Raw genomic sequence first — 17996 nt, 5'->3', positions numbered from 1 at the left:
TAAAACCCTCTATTAAAACCACTTTGCTTTTGCCACAGGCTTGTTTAATTTCTGCATTTATGTGATCTACCACTTCACAGCTGCTATTAGGGGCCTACACACAACTCTCACTAGAATCTTAAATCCTTTTCTAGTTCTTAATTCTACCTATTCTCTCCATTGCCTGCTTACTTCTCATTATATCCTCCATCAATTCATCATTAATCACTAAGGCTATTCCTTCCCCCTCTACCATTTTCCCTATCTTTTCTGTGGATCTTATAACCTGGTATATTTAATTTCCAGTCCTGACCCTTTTGCAGCTATGTCTCAATAGTGGCCACCATGTCATACCCTTCCAAGTTGACTTTGTCCTTGCAATTCATTTATTTCTTATGCTCTGTACATTTGTATAAAGAATGGTTCTTTGGGTCTCGCATCCTAATCTGTCCTTCAGTTCTCATGTTTTACTCACTCTTATTTCTCTTGCCTGGTTTAATCATTTTAAATCTTAGTTTTCCTTTACATGCATTTCCTAAAGCACAACTTGTTATTCTACTCTCTTCCCTTTCGTTATTGAACTATTAATACGACCTTTTCCACCTGAGCCCTCCCCATTTACTAGTTTAAAGGCCTTATGACTGCCTTATGTATCCTTTCTGCTTGGACCCTGGTCCCAGTCCAGTTCAGGTGCAGCCCATCCCAGCGGTAGAGTTCCTTCCGGTCCCAATACTGGTGAAATGGAACCCTTCTTTCCCACACCACTCTTTCAGCCACACATTCACCTCTTTAATCTGATTAGCTCCAAGCCAGTTCGCACGTGGTTTGGGTAATACTCTGTAGATTATAACCCTTGAGGTTCTATACTTTAATTTAGATCCTAGTTCCTGGTACTCTCCAAACAGGGCATCTCGCCTACTCTTCTTTTGTTGGTCCCAACATGGACCACAACTTGATCCTCCCTCTCCAATATCCTTCCAAGCTGGCTCGAGATGTCCCTCACTCTGCACCAGGAAGGCAACATACCCTATGTGGGACTCTCAATCCTGCTTACAAAGGATTCTATCGGTCTCCCTAATTATTGAATCCCCTACAACTACCACATTACATTTCCCCCTCCTCCTTCCCCACTTACACTAAAATTCCTACTCTATTCACAGTACTCAATGCCGACCACTCTGTCAACAGGTACACTTTTTGCTCTGCCATATCTTAGTCTAGATTATTTTTCAGTAACTTAACAGTGTTGTTTTTTCTTTTTCTGCAAACTAACTTGCACTAAGCACTGGAACACTGGCCAAAAATTTTTAAAACCTACCAGGTCAAGCTTACACGAATCACAAGAAACATTTGAGACAAAAAGCAGCACCCCTTCCCCCTCCGCACTGAATTCCCACTTGCATCAAATTCCCAACTTTTGCACTCTGTTCACAACTCACTCAGTGCCAATCACTCCGTGGATCATCAGTTACTGTCTCATTTTGTGCAATTTGTGAGTCACACGCAAGTTATAAGTGCTCATTCAGCTCACAGGAATCAGCACCTATTCAGGCAACCACTTACAATTTAACTGCCACTGACATGCAGTTTCTGTTAAGTACTAAGTTGCAGTATCTTTTACAGTTTTTAAAGTTATAAGTTTAAAAAGTTAAAGTAAAAAGTTAAATTTCAGTTAGACAGTACTCACCAGAGAGTTTCACTTACACCAAATTCCCAACTTTTGCACTGTTTCTGATGTACTGTTTTGTGGTCACAGTGCCAACCACAGGTATTAAAGTTTGTTGTTTGAAAACACTCGAGCCAAAAGTTGTTACAAGACTAATAACCCTTTGTTGAAACAGTAACCATGGTAGATTTAATCTGTCCTTCAACAATAGTTTCAGCAATTACTCAGAATAACTACAATGACATTAAACCCCCACCTCCCCTTTATTGGCTGTTCGGGCTAATTGAGTGTTTCCTCTGATAAGCACAAACCCATTACACAAGGGACGAACAGCATGCACAGTAACAGCTACTTATACTTATTAATGGATGGGACAAATAGAAATGGACTCTTTCAGCAATTGAAGGATCTGAAACAAGGGGTCATAGAATGCAAGATTTAGGATGAGGGCAGGAGAAACTTTTTTCTTTAAACAGAGGCTGTGAGATACAGTTAGTGATTGAAGCAGAGATCACATTAAGTGTAAATAAATTATTGATAATAGGTGGTTGTAAGAGGGACTAAAAGGATAGGGAATAAGGCACGCACAGGGGATTAGGACTATCGCTCATGTGAAGAATATCAAAAAGGACATGTTGGGATGAATGGCCTGTGTCCGTGTTTTTATTTTGTTTTAGAGTCACAGAGAGATACAGCACCGAAACAGGCCCTTTGGCCCGAGTCCACACCAACCATCAACCACCCATTTATACTAATCCTACACTAATCCCATTTTTTCCCCCCTCACATCCCCACCTTCCCTCAATTCTCCTACCACCTACCTACACTAGGGGCAATTTTTTTTTTTTTTACAATGGCCAATTTACCTCATCAACCCGCAAGTCTTTGGCATGTGGGAGGAAGCCGGAGCACCCGGAGGAAACCCATGCGGTCACAGGGAGAACTTGCAAACTCCGCGCAGGCAGTACCCGAACCGAACCAGTGTCGCTGGAGCGGTGAGGCTGTGGTGCTAACCACTGCGCCGCCCTGAAATTATTAGTTGAGTTTATTTATTGCTTTTAAATTCCACCAGCTGCTGTGGTGGGATTTGAACTCATGTCCCATGCACTAGCCTAGACCTCTGGATTACTAATTCAGTGACATTATCACTGTGCCACCATCTCCCCTATAAAAATCTGAATTCAAATTCTCAAATACTCGGAGTGATTTGAATTGATATTCTCTGTAGTCCAGTAACAACCACTACACCACCATACCCCATAATGTAGCTGGAAGTTGAGTTAAATGTTCATTGATACCAGTAGCAGAAATGTTTATAGCTGAGGCAGATAAACTACTGGTTGGGCAATGTCAGCTAAAAATTCAACACTTCTCTCAATTCCCTGTAACCAAACCTTAAGGGGTCAGATTTTGTACTACATTGTGGATAAGGTAGACTTCACAGCACTTTAAAAAGATATGTGGCTAGGACAGGGAATGGGTTTAATGAGGCAGTTCTATCAAAGAACTACCATAGGCACAATGAGCTAAAAAAAAAATCTCCTGTGCTGAAAAATTCTGTGATTCTATGATTGAAGTCCAGTTAAATTGCCAATTCTAGATGTAACATGGCAATTTACAATGTGCCATGAAGTAGTATGCGGATTTGCATCTCTACCAGTCCAGACTCCCACTTCAGCTTTGCTGTTAGGAAATGGACAAAAGAAAATCTTGTATGCCCCTCTAAACTCCTCACGTACAGCCAGTGGCTATCTCAAATATGGTAGAGGCCCATCTCAGTCTGTCCTCTTGCATGGGAAGCTCAAGAAGGCAAGAGGAGAAAGGCATTTTAGCAGCAAGTATGGACTGGTCTAAACAGGCAGTAAAAAAGGCAAATGGTATGTTGGCCTTCATAGCGAGAGGATTCGAGTACAGGAGCTGGGATGTCTTGCTGCAATTATACAGGGCCTTGGTGAGGCCACACCTGGAATATTGTGTGCAGTTTTGGTCTCCTCATCGGAGGAAGGATGTTCTTGCTATAGAGGGAGTGCAGCAAAGGTTTACCAGACTGTTTTATGGGATGGCGGGACTGACGTATGAGGAGAGATTGAGTCGGTTAGGATTATATTTGGAGTTCAGAAGAGTGAGGGGAGATCATAGAAACCTATAAAATTCTAACAGGACTTGACAAGGTAGATGCAGGAACAATGTTCCCGATGGTGAGGGAGTCCAGAACCAGGAGTCATAGTCTAAGGATACGGGAAAAACCTTTCAGGACTGAGATGAGAAATTTTTTTCACCCAGTGTGGTGAGTCTGTGGAATTCACTACCACAGAAAGCAGTTGAGGCCAAAACATTGTACGTTTTCAAGGAGTTAGATATAGCTCTTGGGTCTAAAGGGATCAAAGGGTATGGGGCGAAAGCGGGAACCGGTTACTGAGTTGGATGATCAGCCATGATCATAATGAATGGCGGAGCAGGCTCAAAGGGCCGAATGGCCTACTCCTGCTCCTATTTTCTATGTTTCTATGAACCAGCAAGACTTTGACCTGTATATCACAGCACAAATCACTCACTGAAAGTAAAATTCAAAATATAGGATATTAAAAGACTTTATTAAGTTTGGTCAGTACAGGTGAGGGATTTCTGGGGATAATCACAGAATATGCATTACACAGGAAACAACTCTTGCCTAGAAACTGGGTAACAATATACACTAATTCATTAACAAAATCTTGTCACTGAGGAAAATGTACACATATGCATGGTGGGAAAAAAAAAGTCTTGTAGTTAACAAACCACAGACTTCCCAAACCTGAATATGGCAAGTACAACATCCAAACTCCCTTTGGAAAAATAACTACTGCAACTGGCAAGCTTACTTAATCGTCACACACCTACATGGTGCAACTTTCTCTTGTTGCAGGACTGTATGACAGAGTTCTGATAAAATGCCAATAGCGTTTCACTGGAGTCCTAGATGTACACAAGAGTCCTGTTTTACACAACTTTTTTCCCCAATGTTAAAGTTGTAGTAATACATTTTATTCAGATTAAATCATATAAAAATAGCTGAGGTCTACATGTATCAACATCCTTTCAGCAACAGCCAATGCAATATGATGTTTTAAAAAAATTTAAACAGTAGCAACAGTTTTCCAAGAAAGCAAAAACACAAAAGGCTGAATTTTAAACAAAATTACACACTAGCTTCAACAGTCACTTGACAGCCATCAGCCAAACGAAATGACACTATATAAAAAGACTGCGAATAATGCCTGTTAAGTGTTACAAAACCGACCCCTGTGTGCTGACTGAGTCCAACCCATTCTGAATGTGACGGGAACCCATAGTTCTGGCACCTTTCACAACAAATGGCTTATCTTCCTGAGGGTCATTGATGGAGTCTGTGTCATTTGAGTGCTGAGTAAGAGAGTTCTCGCTACCAGTGGGGGAGTCTACACTCTCATATCCAGCACCTAGCTGATACATGTTACTGCTGCCTGCTCGGTCCAGCCTTTCTTCACTGTGGTTTGAAAGTTTATTCCCACTACCAGGAGATGACGGGAAATCATCCTCCGTGCTGCTTAATTCTCTGTAAAGGTTAGTCTTGTCTTGAAAGGCAGCTGCTGCTCTCCCTTGTGGGGATGAATCGCCATTGGTTGGTCCATTCACTAGTCGGCTGCAATCTTTAGTAATGCTCTCCCTTTGTGCAGAAGGCTCAGGGATTGGAGTCCTACTGGTGCCAGAGTGTAACACCTGGTGATGCTGCTGTCCTTGAAGCTGAGCCAACTGCTGGCGTGCCTCCTTCAGCTGCTGCTGCAGAACCATGATAGTACTTTGCATCCCTTCCACCTCCTCATCAAGCTGGATGATGAAATCATTCAGCTCTGCGCAGAAATAAAAATAATTTAGTAAGTGGGAATTGAGAATTTGTTTCCAACCCAGAACATCTGTATCAGACTAAAATACTTATTACAGTTACACACTCCTAGAACACAATTACACACAATAAACAAAAGTAATACTGCCTTGAAAGAAAAGTGTTAAAATTGAACTTTAAACTAAAAATACCCAGATATTCTAAAAGCAACTAAAATGCCAGTAATTTTCTGTTGGAATGCAATGTAAATATTTCTCCTAATTATAATATGTCTAAGTTGAGATCTTCCAAAAAGGATCTTAAATTTCAGGAGGTTTCTATTAACACTTTTCTTCAAAAAAAATTGCACTTGCTAGGATTGTTAGAAGCAATAATGTCACTAATGTTCCAGCTATATGTACTTTAGCTACAGTTATTAACCATGAATAGATAGATCAAGCTGATATGTGGCTGGACAGATGGTGCATGAGGGAGGGCTTTAGATCCCTGAGGCATTGGACCCATTTATGGGGGAGGTGGGACCTGTAGAAGCCAGACAGGCTGGTTTTGCTAGTGCTGTTGGGGAGGATTTCAACTAATTCAGCAAGGGAATGGGAACCCAAGAGTAAATTTAGAAAGGAGAGAAGAAAAGTTGGAAATGGACGGCAGAAAATTAGTAAGTGTGTCTGGAAGGCAGAGGAAACAAAAGCTAGAAAATACACAAGGGAGTTTGGCATTGCTAAATGGTATATACTTCAATGCAAAAAGTATAGGATAAGGCAGATGAGCCAAGAGCACAGACTGACACATGGGAAAATGATATTACAGCTATTACTGAGACATGGCTGTAAAAAGGGCAGGAATGGCAACTCCTGGTTACAGGGTTTTCAGACAAGAGCGGGATAAAAAAAAAGAGAGGGGGGGTCGCAATATTGATTAAGGCAACAATTATCGCTGTGAGGAGGGATGATATGGTACAAGGATCTTCAAATGACGCCATATGTGTTGAACTGAAGAACAAAAAAGGGGCAATCATACTAATGAGATTGTACTATAGACTCCCAGTCAGAGTGTGTTAGGGAGATAGAAGAACTAATATGTAAGCAAATCTCTGAAAAGTGCGAAAACAATAGCGCAGTAATAGTGGGGGGATTTCAACTACCCTAATATTTACTGGGACAGAATTAGTATGAAAGGCACAGGGGAAGCAGAATTCTTAGAATGCATTCAGGAGAACTTTTTAAAACTAACACATTGCCCAAAGAGAGGGGGCAATTCTGGACTTAGTTTTAGGGAGTGAAACTGGGCAGGTGGAAGGTGCATCAGTTGGAGAGTTAGTGGAAATGATCAGAATTCAGTTAGATTTAGAGTAGTTATGGAAAAGGACAAAGACAGGCCAGGGATAAAAGTTCTCACTTGGTGAAAAGCTACTTTTGCTAAGCTGAGGTGTGATTTAGCTAAAGTGAAATGGAAACTGTTATTTGAAGGTAAATCGGTGGGAGGCATTCAACAAAGAGATAGTGAGGGTTCAGAGCAAGTATGTTCCCTTAAAGAAAAAGGGTGGAACTAACAAATCCAGAGCCCCTGTATATCAAGGGGCTTAAAGGAAAGGATTAAGAAAAAAAGGAAAGCTTATGACAGATATGGAGGGCTCTATACTGCAGAAAACCTACAGAAATATAAAAGGTGTTGGGGTAAAATTAAAAAGAAAGCAAAGCGAGGGCATGAAAAAAATATTGGCTGGTAAAATCAAGGAAAACCCAAAGATGTTTTATAAATACATAAAGAGCAAGAGGATAACTAGAGAAAGAGTAGGGCCTATTAGGGACTGAAAGGGTAAACTGTGTGGAGGCAGCTGGACTTGAATGTAGGGGGTATGATTAATAAGTTTGCATATAATACAAAAAATGGCTGTGTAGTTGATAATGAAGAGCTCTGTAGACTACAGGAAGATATCAATGGACAAGTTAGGTGGGCAGAACAGTGGCAAACAGAGTTCAATGCAAAGAAGTGTGAGGTAATGCATTTGGGGAAGGCTAATAAGGCAAGAGACTATACAATAAATGGTAGGATACTGAGAAGTGTAGGGAAGCAGAGGGACCTTGGAGTGCATGTCCACAGATCCCCGAGAGTAGCAGTGGAACGGAGTTTCTCAAAATGGAGACGTGTAACCAGTGGTGTTCCACAGGGATCCGTGCTGGGACCACTGTTGTTTGTGATATACATAAATGACTTGGAGGAAAGTATAGGTGGTCTGATTAGCAAGTTTGCAGACGACACTAAGATTGGTGGAGTAGCAGATAGTGGAGGGGACTGTCAGAGAATACAGCAGAATATAGATAGACTGGAGAGTTGGGAAGAGAAATGGCAGATGGAGTTCAATCAGGGCAAATGCGAGGTGATGCATTTTGGAAGATCCAATTCAAGAGTGAACTATACAGTAAATGGAAAAGTCCTGGGGAAAATTGATGTACAGAGAGATTTGGGTGTTCAGGTCCATTGTTCCCTGAAGGTGGCAACGCAGGTCAATAGAGTAGTCAAGAAGGCATACGGCATGCTTTCCTTCATCGGACGGGGTATTGAGTACAAGAGTTGGCAGGTCATGTTACAGTTGTATAGGACTTTGGTTCGGCCACATTTGGAATACTGCGTGCAGTTCTGGTCGCCACATTACCAAAAGGATGTGGATGCTTTGGAGAGGGTGCAGAGGAGGTTCACCAGGATGTTGCCTGGTCTGGAGGGCGCTAGCTATGAAGAGAGGTTGAGTAGATTAGGATTATTTTCATTAGAAAGACGGAGGTTGAGGGGGGACCTGATTGAGGTGTACAAAATCATGAGAGGTATAGACAGGTTGGATAGCAAGAAGCCTTTTCCCCAGAGTGGGGGATTCAATTACTAGGGGTCACGAGTTCAAAGTGAGAGGGGAAAAGTTTAGGGGGGGATATGCGTGGAAAGTTCTTTACGCAGAGGGTGGTGGGTGCCTGGAACGCGTTGCCAGCGGAGGTGGTAGACGGGGGCACGATAGCGTCTTTTAAGATGTATCTAGACAGATACATGAATGGACAGGAAGCAAAGAGATACAGACCCTTAGAAAATAGGCGAGATGTTTAGATCGAGGACCTGGATCGGCGTAGGCTTGGAGGGTGGAAGGGCCTGTTCCTGTGCTGTAATTTTCTTTGTTCTTTGAAGGTGGCTGGACAGGTAGATAAGGTGGTCAAGGCAGCCTACTGGATACTTGCTTTCATTGACTGAGGCATAGAATACAAGAGCTGGGAGATTATGCTGGAAATGTATAAAACACGAGTTAGGCCGCAGCTGGAGTACTGCCTGCAGTTCAGGTCACTGCATTATAGGAAAGATGGGATTGCACTAGAAAGTGTATAAAGGGAATTTACAAAGATGTTGCCTGGACTGGAGAATGTTAGTTATGAGAAAAGATTGGATAGATTAGGGTTGTTCTGTTTGGAACAGAGGAGGTTGAGAGGAGACCTAACTCAAGTGTATAAAATTATGAGGGGTCTACATAGAGTGGATAGGAAGTCCCTATTTCCCTTGGGTTGATGGGTTCATAACCAGGAGACATAAATTTAGGGTACGAGGTCGGAAGTTTATTGGGGATTTAAGGGGAAATTCTTTTCACCCAGGGGTGATTGGGCCAGATGAACTCTGTGTGCAGTAAATGTAAGTGACTCTAAAATGGCATATCAAATAGTAATAAAAATGAAAAACTGTAAAAAAGGAAATATTATGCTCAAGCTGCATAAAGAAACCCAAAGTCCCATGCTAACTCCATTAATTTGCATATATTCCAAGCAGCTCATTAACAGATCTTGATATCTTGATTTAGAATTGATCTACCAATGAGGCAGCAGCACTTCCAAACCTCCAGAATTCAAATAAGGCAAACGAGTGAGCAAAAAATAGGTGCAAATAGGACTGAGCTTTCTGACCTTGATTCTCAAAGGTATGGGCCACACATTTCTCATGGCTGTAGTTTGGACCCCTTGGGTGTGATTATGCTGTAATTAAATTTTTTTCAGGGATCCCAGATTTAATTTTCGAAGTTGGAGGTATGTGTGAAAGTTGCATTACTGGCCTTCTTTCATCCTACGTAGTGACATGAAGCATTATCTAAACAATTAACATCTGCTTAACTGAAAATCGTTCAAATTAAAAGTACTAGCTGACCCCAATCTGCAACAATGTCAACAACACCATTTAATTCTACAAACAGCATTTTTTCTTGATTCAAGTAATAGGGGTTACATTGCATTGTTTACCTCTAGGTCTTTTTTTTAAATAAATATCTTCACGGCTGAGTAAGAAATTTCAGGATATTTCTCTGGGAAAGTTTACCTGTTATTTTTTCAATCAGGAGATTTAAATAATACTGAACACCACAAATTTTGTGTACAGTCCACTCAGGACTTGTGTTATAATATGTATTAAATAAAGCAAGAAATGAAGCAAATGAAGACAAGAGTCCAAAATTCTGCCAAACCCTTAACAAGCAGAGGTAGAGCTCAAGGTCACAGTGACCAATGACCTTGGCCAATGGCAGATAACCCAGAATACACTACATAAGGACATCCTATTGAGAGGTACTAAATGAGCACTTTTCATCGGTCCTCACTAAAGAGGGTGCTGCCATTGTCACAAAAAAAAAAGACAGTGGAGAAATTGAGTAGGATAAAAAAAAAGAGGCTATACTAAAAAGGGTAGAAAAGTCACCCAGTCCAGATGGGAAGCATCCTCAGTTGCTGAGGCAAGAGGGGAAACTGCAGAGGCTCTGCACAATGTCCCAACCCTCCTTAGAGTTGGGACTGCAAATGTTACACCCATGTCCAGTCAGCCCAATGTCAGTAATGGGGAAACTTTTAGGGACATCAATCTGGGAAAAATTGAGATATTTTTCGAAATGTAGGTTAATAAATGGAAGTCAAAGACTTATGCACATCCCCAGGTTTCTCGGTTCCCACACCCCCTTTAAAATTGTGTCATTTAGTTAATATTGCTTCTTCTGATTCCTCCTGCCATAATAAATCATTTCATACATCACAGCCAGTTTTGTATCGAGGCTGATACTACCTCATTAATCCCACAAGCTTCAATATTGCTAACAAGTCTGACACTTTATCCAGCGCCTTTTGAAAGCCCATATACATATTCATCAGTCCACATCATTATTTAATCGAAGAACTCAATCAAGTTCGTCCGACTTGATTTACCTTTAACCAATCAATGTTGGCTGTCATTTATTAACATGTCCCTTCACGTGACAATTAACTCTGTCCCGGATTATGGTTTCTAGAAGTTGCCCCACACTGACATAAGGCTGACTGGCCTGTAGTTACCTGGTTTATCTCTTCCTTGTTTTGAGCAGGGTAGAACATTACAATGCTTCAAGTCCTTTGGAACCACTCACATATCTAAGGAGGATTGAAAGATTGTTGCCAAAACCTTCGCTCTTTCCATCCTTGCTTTCCTCAGCAACCTGGGATGCATCCCATCTGGATTGGGTGGCTTTTCTACCAGGGGAACTGCCAACCACTTTCATGCTTAAGTGGAGTGAATTGTGAATACCTAGCCTCGGTTTTCTCTGCTACTTGCAAGAGAGGTCCACTCTGATCTGGCCCAAGTCGCTGTTTCTCATTCAAGAGTCTATATAGCAAGTGTCAGCAATCTTACTTGAACATGTATTCCAACACAATCTGGCCTGATCTTGTCGCAAGCTGATGCCCACCTACTGATTTTTCTCAGTCAGAATCCCTGAATATCAATTAAGAGAAAATGTGGCAGTTCCAATCCCAAGCCAAGAGGGTATTGAGGCCATTGGTGCCCATCAGACTGGGGATCAAACAAAGGACACTCCCAGTCTACATATCTTCGCATTCCACCAGATTTACCCATTAGCTATTGTGAGCTCCAAATCCATGTTTTAAAATCCAGCCTTAGTTTCCATGCTTAAAACAAGAAATGTTTTTTGTTCAAAGACTTTCTATAAGAGAAAGTACATTAGAACTTACAAAGCAGCCCATCTCAGCATAAAACTCATTAAAAAGCCCAAATTAAACAAAGGCGACCACAATGCAGAGCCAAATCTAAAAAAGCACAAGTGAAAACCAAAAAGACGTGTTTTTGCAAAACAGGATGGGTGGCAATCAGTCCGTGCAAAATTTTTATACTTTTACTGTACAGTTTGAAAATGTAGTCAATCCTGTATGATTGAGAATCTTTACTTTTCTGAAATTTCCATTTAAATTCTATTATTTCTGCCTCAATGGACACTTGTAATGAAGCACTCCATATTTAATAACCCACTCAGAAAACATCCCTTCCTTCTTCCAGTAATAATAGTCTATGCCTCAAAATTGATTCATCCACTAGTGGAAACAATTGATTACTTATCCTCTCAAAACAGTTTTACAACAGTTTTCAAAACCAATTTTAGGAACTGTTATTGGGTTTCCTTTAACTTTCACTATTCCAAATGTTTTTTCGTAATTATAACCTCTCATACCTGGTATAATGTCATTTCTTTTTTACTCTTTCCATAACTTTAAACTCCCAATACCATCCCTACAAAGGGCTGCCCAGGACTGAAATATTCCAACTGTGGCCTAACGAATATCTTATACAAATACATCACTTCCTTGGTTTATACTCAATGACCCTTTAGAAAGCTCTATATTGAATTTGCGTTTTTGTGCGACCTTTTCCACCTGTACGCCTACCATTAAAGATCTATGCAATTGCACCCCTAGATACTTATGCTTGACTTAACATATCTTTTAGGGTATTCTCTTTCTCCAACCAAAATATACTTCACATTCCTGTGCACTGCATTTTTCTGCCCACTCTGTCAACCATCCTGCTTTTTATGCCTATATCAAAGACATTTATATCAGCAGAACACAAAGAGGCCCCAGCTCAGATTCCAGGGCGCACCAGTACCTACACTTCTCCAATCTAAAAGAGCATCTATTCACCCTTGCTCTCTGCTTTCTAACCCGTAGTCATCTCCCCACTTACGCAGCTACATTGCCTTTAATACTATACGCAATCATTTTTATAACTAGCCTCTTGACACATATCAAACCCTTCTGAAAATTACATCCATCATATTCCCTTTATCTAACCGATGCAATCAAAAAACCTCAAGCATGACCTGCTCATTAAAAAATTTAGCTTGAACATAGAACATAGAACAGTACAGCACAATACAGGCCCTTCGACCCACGTTGTTGTGCCGACCCTTTAACCTACTCCAAGATCAAACTACCTACATACCCTTCATTCTACTATCATCCATGTACCTATCCAAGAGTCGCTTAAATGTCCCTAATGTATCTGCTTCTACTACCACCGCTGGCAGTGCATTCCACGCACCCACCACTCTCTGTGTAAAGAACCTACCTCTGACATCTCCCCGAAACCTTCCTCCAATCACCTTAAAATTATGCCACCTGGTGATAGCCCTTTCTGCCCTGGGAAAAAGTCTCTGGCTATCCACTCTATCTATGCCTCTCATCATCTTGTACACCTCTATCACGTCACCTCTCATTCTTCTTCGCTGTAATGAGAAAAGCCCTAGCTCCCTCAACCTTTCTTCATAAGCCATGCCCTCCAGTCCAAGCAGCATCCTGGTAAATCTCCTCTGCACCCTCTCTAAAGCTTCCACATCCTTCCTATAATGAGGTGACCAGAACTCAACACAATATTCCAAGTGTGGTCTAACCAGGGCTTTATAGAGCTGCAGCATAACCTCGCGGCTCTTAAACTCAATCCCCCTGTTAATGAAAGCCAACACTCCAAACGCCTTAACAACCCTATCAACTTGGGTGGCAACTTTGAGGGATCTATGGACATGGACCCCAAGATCCCTCTGTTCCTCCACACTGCCAAGAATCCTGTCTTTAAGCCTGTATTCTGCATTCAAATTCGACCTCCAAAATGAATCACTTCACATTTTTCCAGGTTGAACTCCATCTGCCACTTCTCAGCCCAGCTCTGCATCCTGTCAATGTCCCGTTGCAACCTACAACAGCCCTCCACACTATCCACAACTCCAGCAACCTTCGTGTCATCGGCAAACTTACTAACTCAGCCTTCCACTTCCTCATCCAAGTCATCGATAAAAATCACAAAGAGCAGAGGTCACAGAACAGATCCCTGCGGAACACCACTGGTCACCGAGCTCCAGGCTGAATACTTTCCATCTACTACCACACTGTCTTCTATGGGCCAGCCAATTCTGTATCCAGACATCCAAATTTCCCTGTACCCCATGCCTCCTTACTTTCTGAATGAGCCTACCATGGGGAACCTTATCAAACGCCTTGCTAAAATCCATATACACCATATCCACTGCTCTTCCTTCATCAATGTGTTTTGTCACATCCTCTAAGAATTCAATAAGGCTTGTGAGGCATGACCTGCCCCTCACAAAGCCATGCTGACCATCTCTAATCAAACTATGCTTTTCTAAATAATCTTAAATCCTGTCTCTCAGAATCCCCTCCAATAATTTGCCCACCACCGACGTAAGACTGACTGGTCTGTAATTCGCAGGGTTATCCCTATTCCCTTTCTTGAACAAGGGAATAACATTTGCCACCCTCCAATCATCTGGTACTACTCCAGTGGACAGTGAGGACGCAAAGATCATCGCCAAAGGCGCAGCAATCTCTTCCCTCGCTTCCCGTAATATCCTTGGGTATATCCCGTCTGGCCCCGGGGACTTATCTGTCCTCATATCATTCAAAATTTCCAGCACATCCTCCCTCTTAACATCAACCTGTTCGAGCATATCAGCCTGTTTCACGCTGTCCTCACAAACGACCAGGTCCCTCTCACTAGTGAATACTGAAGCAAAGTATTCATTTAGGACCTCCCCTACCTCCTCCAACTCCAGGCACAAGTTCCCTCCACAATCCCTGATCGGCCCTACCCTCACTCTGGCCATCCTCTTGTTCCTCACATAAGTGTAGAACGCCTTGGGATTTTCCTTAATCCTACCCGCCAAGACTTTATCATGTCCCCTTCTAGCTCTCCTAAGTCCATTCTTCAGTTCCTTCCTGGCTACCTTGTAACCCTCTAGAGCCCTGTCTGATCCTTGCTTCCTCAACCTTAAGTAAGCATATCCCTCTATGCCTTGCTCATTCAAGTACCTGTCCCGATGCCTCTTAAATGTCATTACTGTTCCTGCCTCCACCACCTCCTCAGGCAGCTCATTCCAGATACCCACTATTCTTTGTTCTACAAACAGTAACTGGATGAAGTAGATGAGGGAGGGATGTTGAACATGACCTTTGAATAGCACCATATGATCTCTCATTTCTACTTTAATCATTAGAACCTTTTAAAATATTACCCAAAAAGGGAATCCTCTGACAACACAGCACTGGATTATGTACTCAAACCCTGAAGTGGGCTTGAACTCTCAACCTCTGACTCAGAAGAGCGCTACCTACCATTTAGTCAAGCTGATGTATATTTTATTGATGTAAGCTAAACTTTTGTAGAAAAAAAATTGGAATTAAACTTCAAACAAAAAAATACACTTTGTATTTTATACTATGCACGCCCCATCGCAGATACTAGACTTTAACATGGTTTATTAATACAGATTAATGGAAGTGACAAAAAAGAATGCCAAACGTTCGTGTGTTACAGACCAAAAAGCGCTACTCCTAGAAGAAAGCATGTTCCCCCAACAAACGCAATCAAGAACTCAGTCCACTCACCATCTTGACTGCTTTTGAGTTCCTCACTGTATTTCTTCTGCAAAGCTAATTCAGCCTCCAACTGTGCAATGCGTCCCTGGGAGAGCTGTCTTCCCAGTTCCTGGTTTTCCTGAATTAACATCCGACACTTGGCCATCAGCTTTTTCCCCGTTTGGCTGTAAAGACAGACACTTACCATCACAGAAGGAAACGACAGTTCTTCATAAACTGGAGATCACCACACATGATCATACTATTAATGACCAAACATTTCAAGCCCACTGTATTTCAAGCCACTTGCACTCGGATACTTGCATTTTAAACTACTTCCATATTTTCAAACCCAATATTAAAATCTCCCCATTTTAAGTGCTTTTCATAAATCATTTGTGTTCTTTAAAAAAAAATGCTCTGGAAGAAAATGTCAGCCAGTTCCTGCAAGATTTTTGGTTGTAACGCTGAACCTATATGGAGTTAAAATAGCCAGAGTTCTCATAATAGTATAAACTCAACTTGAATAAAGGTATGATTAGTTGAGAAAAAGCATAAGTTTACAGCAATAAAAATCTGATCTCAGGAGAGGAAAATATCAGAGAAACATCAATATATGAAAGAAACAACAGTCTGAACTGAATTTATAATTATTCAAAGCTCCCGGATACTGTCTGGGGTCTGGTGGGAAGATTATTCAAACCAGCAGGTCCCAGGCTTGATCCCAGGGCTGCACTGGCCTAGCTGATTTTAGCATGGGAAGCAGCTGGTTACTAAAAATAAGCCAAGTGCCTGTTTTGGGAGGGTGGCTTGGGAGAAGGGAGAAATCAGCCTTGAGCTCCCATTTCTGATTATACAGTGAAATGGGTCCGTATGTGGACATTGAGTGAGGACAGCAGCAGGTTTAGTCTTGGTTATAAAATCAGAAAGTGCTGGAAATACTCAAGTGAGGCAGCATCTGTGGAGAGGTTAATGTTTCATGTCTGTGACCTCTCATCGGATTTGAAACGTTAACGGTTTTTCTCTCCACAGATGCTGTCTCACCTGCTGAGTATTTCCAGCATTTTCTGTTTTTATTTCAGATTTCCAGCATCCGCAGTATTTGCTTTTCTATGGTTTTGCTTGGTCATGATGCCTCCAATGGTCAATTGACCTGCCAACACACAAAGGAAGCACAAAACTGCAACACAAGTGGCCAGAAAGCTGCTGGTGCATGTGAAATTGTACCACTCACAACAGTTATGCAACTTAAAAAGGATAAATACAAAAGGCAAGAAAATCTTCACATAACCCAATATAGATTTGGAATTTTAAAACGGAGATGCTTCCATAGTGGATTTAACACAAAAGGAGGCATATAAAGTGCCAAATATAGTGGTGACATGTTCACAAAGTTTGTCAAACAGTTTGTCAATGTAGACCAGAATCCTTATACATTACAAAACAGTGGTAACAGACCTGTACGACTTCCAAAAGTAGACTTATTTTGAATCCATGCACGTATTCCTCATAACCACAAAGTTTAAAACAGGAACCAAACGACCAGTTATGGCATCAATATTGGAAGTACAGGAATTGGACTTGTATTAACCAATGATAGATCATTGGTGCAGAAATATGCATTGTATAGAAAGAATCAAGGATAGTCAATGCACAATAGTGCAATTCTGTTGTCTCCTTCCCCCACACCTCCAAGAAAAATAAAAGCACAACCATACCCTCAAATGATGTGGACCAAAAGCACAGCATATGCCCAAGTAGCTTAAATGTTAAATTAAATTCTATATGAATCAGACTGATGAAGTTATATTGGTGTAAGCCTTTTCCTACAGGACTTAAAAATAGGAATCAAAGACGACATTTTAACAGTGTCACTGAATTGCCGATGAAACACGTTCTTCTATCCACTTTAGTAATGTCAATTTTTAAGAAGCTGAAATATTGTTGAAATCATATTCATCGCCAGTTTAACAGTCCTTCTGAAATACTTGGGTACAAAAAGATTTATGTTGTGGCCTGAACTTGATTTCAGGCAATCGGTCATGTTGTCTGTTGCAGTTTCTCTTCTATATTTAGAAATGGTATGCACCATTAACAATTGATACATAATGACATAAACAGTCACACATACCTACACAATTCTTATTTTACAAGACACAGCTGGACTGCGACACAAGACGCGATTAATTTAAAAAAACTAAAGTTTTACAAATTCATACAACCCTGAATACTATTTTGTGGATATAATTTAAGACACAGCCATCCCTGAAAGAGCCAGATGAGATTTCCCACATTATCAATAAGAAATCATTTGAAAACTGGGGTCCAATATGAAGAAATGCTATGGCCTTTGAGAATGAGCACTAAAACTGATCCAATCATATTTCTTTTTAAAAAGAGCATGGCATGTGCTTTTAAGCAAAGGAGGTTCAAAGGAAAACCAAAAAAGTCTATTTTGTGACAAACACGATTAAAATGTTCATTCCACTGACTTGAATGAATCTCTACCAGTTTGATATTCCAACTTTACTGGTACAGACATTTATCCTGTTGCAACACAAAACATTTCACTAAACAAAGAATTTAGTTTTGCAGTTTTAAAAAGTACATTTACTGTGAACTATTTTTTCCACTGAAACAGGTCATCTTGCAGTACTAAAATAAACTATACAGAATACTGTACAACAAAAACTGAATATGACCCATAATATGGAAATAGGGAAATAGGGAAACTTTACCAGCAAATTGCACTGTGAACTTTACAATGAGTACTTGGAAAAACAGCAAAATTCAA

General features: G+C 41.0%; 1 protein-coding gene across 8 annotated transcripts in view; it reads right to left on the bottom strand.

The window, feature by feature from the left end:
• Positions 1-4220: 4220 nt before the first annotated feature.
• The window catches only part of wtap (WT1 associated protein), an 81306-nt gene continuing 67530 nt past the window's right edge, over positions 4221-17996 (bottom strand). For 7 of the 8 annotated variants that reach the window (XM_068044730.1, XM_068044733.1, XM_068044731.1 and 4 more), the window contains 2 exons: positions 15233-15387; positions 4221-5514 (listed from right to left, as the gene is read on the bottom strand). In XM_068044730.1, coding sequence (XP_067900831.1) covers positions 4913-5514; positions 15233-15387 — 757 coding nt within the window. In that variant the 3' untranslated portion in view covers positions 4221-4912. Of the gene's footprint in view, positions 5515-15232; positions 15388-17996 lie in introns of those variants that run through there. The other variant, XR_010976192.1, reaches the window with a different exon arrangement.

This window comes from Heterodontus francisci, chromosome 13, assembly GCF_036365525.1.
Source record: "Heterodontus francisci isolate sHetFra1 chromosome 13, sHetFra1.hap1, whole genome shotgun sequence".
In the NCBI taxonomy this organism is placed as follows: domain Eukaryota; kingdom Metazoa; phylum Chordata; class Chondrichthyes; order Heterodontiformes; family Heterodontidae; genus Heterodontus; species Heterodontus francisci.
This window is presented reverse-complemented; position numbering and strand designations above follow the sequence as displayed.